Raw genomic sequence first — 4,230 nt, 5'->3', positions numbered from 1 at the left:
TTTGTAACATTAACTTTTTACAAATTATACCATTCTAAATAATGTGTGAGTTTAACAAATTTTTATTAAATTTCAAAGTCACAAAATTCTAAATAAATTGTGATTCTAAGAAATCTCTATTAAATCACAAATCTCTACTAAATCCTAAATTCCAAGCCACACAATTCTAAATAACTTATGATTGTAACACATCTCTACGGAATCACAAAACTCTACTAAATTTCGAGCCACAAAATGAGAAAAACAGAATGGACATCCACAGAAATTAACGGAAAGAAATGATGTGTGCGCGTTAGAGATGAGAGATATAATCTTTCTTTTGCAGAAGCCACCGTGTGTTCACTAACAGGCAAGTGGAATGAATGCAGATTGCGGCTGAGATCCGTCAAGGCGCCATTGCCCCGGCAGGACAGGTAATGCTAACCGTTTCCCTTCCAGTGTGGAAACGCTTCCACATGCAGCACGTAGTGAGTGGAAAAGACGAGCAAGTATGATGACAATCTCTGACATTTATTAAAAGACGCGTTCACACTTTTTTGGTGCCACGTTTCAGGACGTTACTGCGATCCAATGGGAGGCGGATGAGTGTAAAACAAAATGGACGCGTGGGGAGGCAAGAGCCATGGCTTCGACAGCTGTGGGTGGAAAAGGAGGGGACATGTCTCCAAGAGCTGGGCCTCCCGGATCCCGAGGGGGGCCAAAGACCTAATTGTCCAGTCCCTCCGGTCGCCTCTTATAACCAACGGGCAAGCAGGGAGCGGTGTAGAATCTGTAGATCTATTCGCTTGGAGCCTGTATTGGATTTGCTTATTGGCTAGCGCAGGATATGAAGTCGGGAACAAGAAATTCCGCAAGTACATCATCATCGGTTCTGGCGAGGTGGGCAGATCGAAACCGGTCGGGTGCATCAATGGCGCAGGGCAGCAACAACAACAGCAAGTTGAAGCAGAGGAAGATCCCGGCCAAGGGATCCAAGAAAGGGTGCATGAAGGGCAAGGGCGGCCCCGAGAATGCGCTGTGTAGTTACAGGGGTGTGCGGCAGCGCACGTGGGGCAAATGGGTTGCCGAAATTAGGGAACCTAACCGGGGCGCCCGTCTCTGGCTCGGGACTTTTGCCACCGCTGAGGAAGCCGCGCTTGCCTACGACGGAGCAGCCCGGACGCTTTACGGATCCTACGCTCGCCTCAACCTACCCGACTCTTCCTCCTCCACCTCCGCCTCCGCCTCCGCTTCCTCCGCCTCTGCGACAGCGACGTTTCAGGTCAACCTAACTTCTTCCATCACCAGACGCCGCACTGCTCATTTTTTGAAACCCAATAAAAATTCGCTCAGCAACCCGTACGATCAAGAAGATTCCCCATCTTCTTGTTCCACAGCAGAGGCTGCAACTCCCAAACCCTACAAGGCTAAATCAAACGACTCGGAAGCAAAAACCCTACCCGATGCCAAAAAAACCCTAACTGATGCTAAAAAAGCCCTACCAGATGCCAAACCCTCGATTGAAGACGCAGAGACATTTGGGGAAATGTTCAAGCCCTTTGATTTGCTGTACACAGATCCAAGCCCGACGACCGGATCATCTGGACTCTGGGAGAGCCTCTCCGACGTGGCCTCTCCTATCACTAGGGATCCGATATCGGGCCACCTGGCAGCTGCTGCATCCTGCACGGATTTGGAATTGATCGATTATTCCTTGATGCAGCCTTCAGCTATGGAGCTTTCTTCTCTTGAGGATTTGAACTTCCAAACTCATGAACCAGATCAACTCGCACCTGCAACAGAAATTACACAAGATTTGAATGCTTTCATGGAGTTTCAAGTGGATAACGGTCTAAGCTACTGTCATTCGGAAGGCTATGATCCGTTTCAGCTGTCCTGGATTTCAACAGTTTGAGTATCACTAGCACAACACAATGGATTCAACAACGTGGTCTGTTCATATCGTGCAAACGTATTCTGATTCTTTTTCATTTTTATTTGTTACCATAATTGATATCTATATACATATTATTATATATCTGCGACCTGGCAACCCTGAGCTGCTCTGAGTTGTTTATGATCATATTCAGACGATCCCCAACCCCACTTTGAATTTGATTGTGACAGTTGATGTAGATGTCCTTGTGTACTGAGAACTTGGCTGGTACAGCATCCTTGTCTATGTAAAGGGAATGTGGTTTACACTCCCATTTGGATGGGATGGGGGATGTGAATGCGTTTCTGTCTGAGTTCTCTGAGTTGTTTCTTCCTTCTGGTCTCATCATCCAAATGAGAGTTTCCAGATAAATTTAAAGTGAATCTAATTTAATTGTACATTTATAAAATTAACTTTTTATGATATAGATCTCATATACTATATCTTAAATAAAATTTTTATTATATAGATCTCATATATTATATCTTAATTTTAAGAGATAAATGTGACATGACATAACTACCTTTATTCATTATCAGGCTTAGGATAATTCAGTGGTTGCAGCAATATTATTTCTGAGAAAACCTAGGATAATTCATTGGTTGCAGCAATATTATTTCTGAGCAAACCTAGGATAATTCATTGGTTGCAGCAATATTATTTCTGAGTAAACCTAGAATAATTGATTGATTGCAGCAATATTATTTCTGAGTAAACCTACTATGCAGTCTTAGTCTTCATGAGCAAGCCTAGGATAATTCATTGATTGCAGCAATATTATTTCTGAGTAAACCTACTATGCAGTCTTAGTCTTCATGAGCAAACCTAGGATAATTCATTGATTGCAGCAATATTATTTCTGAGTAAACCTACTATGCAGTCTTAGTCTTCATGGGATTGTAATGAATTATTTCATAAATGTGAGGAATTATTCTCAGTCCGAAAAGGAAAAAAAATCAGAGGTCAAATATTTTTTTTATTTGTTTGTATGTTCGTTTTATATATTATATTCAATTTGAGAGATAAATTTGACATGAGATAGCCATCAGCATTCCCATCACAATTTGCATTAATAAGATAATTTATTTATTTGATTATGTAGATTCTATATATTATATTAATTTTAACATATAAATATGACAAGTTTGCCACCATCATTCATAATCAAGGGTAGGCAATTTGACTTTCCTACCAGGAGTAGGTTGTGTTATTTCTGGGTAAATTCATAATGTAATCTCTCAGCTGGATTTTCACCGTCGTTGCAAAAGGAAAACAAACCCATGTATCCAAAGTAGGTCAGCCGTTTAAAAATTCTGTGTAAGCTTATTTGGAATAGGTCAATGGTTCTCAGATTCATAACTATGTTGCGTTAATAAGATAATTTATTTATTTGATTATGTAGATTCTGTATATTATATTAATTTTAACATATAAATATGACAAGTTTGCCACCATCATTCATAATCCAGGGTAGGCAATTTGACTTTTCTACCCGGAGTAGGTTGTGTTATTTCTGGGTAAATTCATAATGTAATCTCTCAGCTGGATTTTCACCGTCGTTGCAAAAGGAAAACAAACCCATGTATCCAAAGTAGGTCAGCCGTTTAAAAATTCTCTGTAAGCTTATTTGGAATAGGTCAATGGTTCAAGCGTTCTGAATAAAATTATTATTGAGTTGCTCAGATTCATAACTATGTTGCGTTTGTTGCCTGAAATATGATTCATCAAGGTCGGACGATGTTAAGGATTCATACAAATTCATCTTCCGGGTTAAAATTACCCGAGCCTAACGAATAATCTGACCTCATCGTAACATAACTCAACTCTATGAACTCAAATCAATGTCGATATCTGATTCAAAATATTTTAGAAATCTGAACAGTTAATTATTATGTCACATATTTCGAAAATCTGAATAAGTTAATTTAGATAATATCTTATTCAAAATATTATAGAAATCTGAACAGTCGATGAATTGATAATTATTTTGTCACATATTTCATAAATCTGAATAAATTAATAATTATTATGTCACATATTTCAGAAATCTGAATAAATAGTTAATTTAGACAACATAAATAGTTAATTTAGATAACATTGATTTAAATTCCAGAATATTTTAGACAAAAATTGTAACTTTAAACTAATAATTTCATTGGATGGTAAAATAAACTCCAAAATATTTTAAACTAATAATTTCATTGGATGGTAAAATAAACTCCAAAATATTTTAAACTAATAATTTCATTGGATGGTAAAATAAATTCCAAAATATTTGAAAAATCGAATTGACAATTTTATTCTTATGAATTCAA

The 4,230-nt window shown here is 38.2% G+C and overlaps 1 protein-coding gene across 1 annotated transcript; it reads left to right on the top strand.

Moving 5' to 3' along the window:
- The first annotated feature begins 676 nt into the window (after positions 1 to 676).
- On the top strand, positions 677 to 2,092 carry LOC149191260 (uncharacterized). Its single transcript, XM_089404147.1, has one exon. It carries the CDS (start codon positions 827 to 829, stop codon positions 1,892 to 1,894), a length of 1,068 nt encoding a protein of 355 aa, XP_089260273.1. The 5' UTR covers positions 677 to 826; the 3' UTR covers positions 1,895 to 2,092.
- Positions 2,093 to 4,230: the final 2,138 nt, after the last annotated feature.

The sequence above is a fragment of the Pinus tabuliformis genome, chromosome 2_2, assembly GCF_031772625.1.
Source record: "Pinus tabuliformis cultivar Carrire ecotype Pingquan chromosome 2_2, CPIR1, whole genome shotgun sequence".
In the NCBI taxonomy this organism is placed as follows: domain Eukaryota; kingdom Viridiplantae; phylum Streptophyta; class Pinopsida; order Pinales; family Pinaceae; genus Pinus; species Pinus tabuliformis.
Note: the sequence above shows the minus strand (reverse complement) of the source record. Positions and strands in the feature narration are given on the sequence as shown.

Bases quoted from the DNA above. Each gene is read 5' to 3' on its own strand.
- LOC149191260 (XM_089404147.1), top strand. From the start codon at position 827: ATGAAGTCGGGAACAAGAAATTCCGCAAGTACATCATCATCGGTTCTG.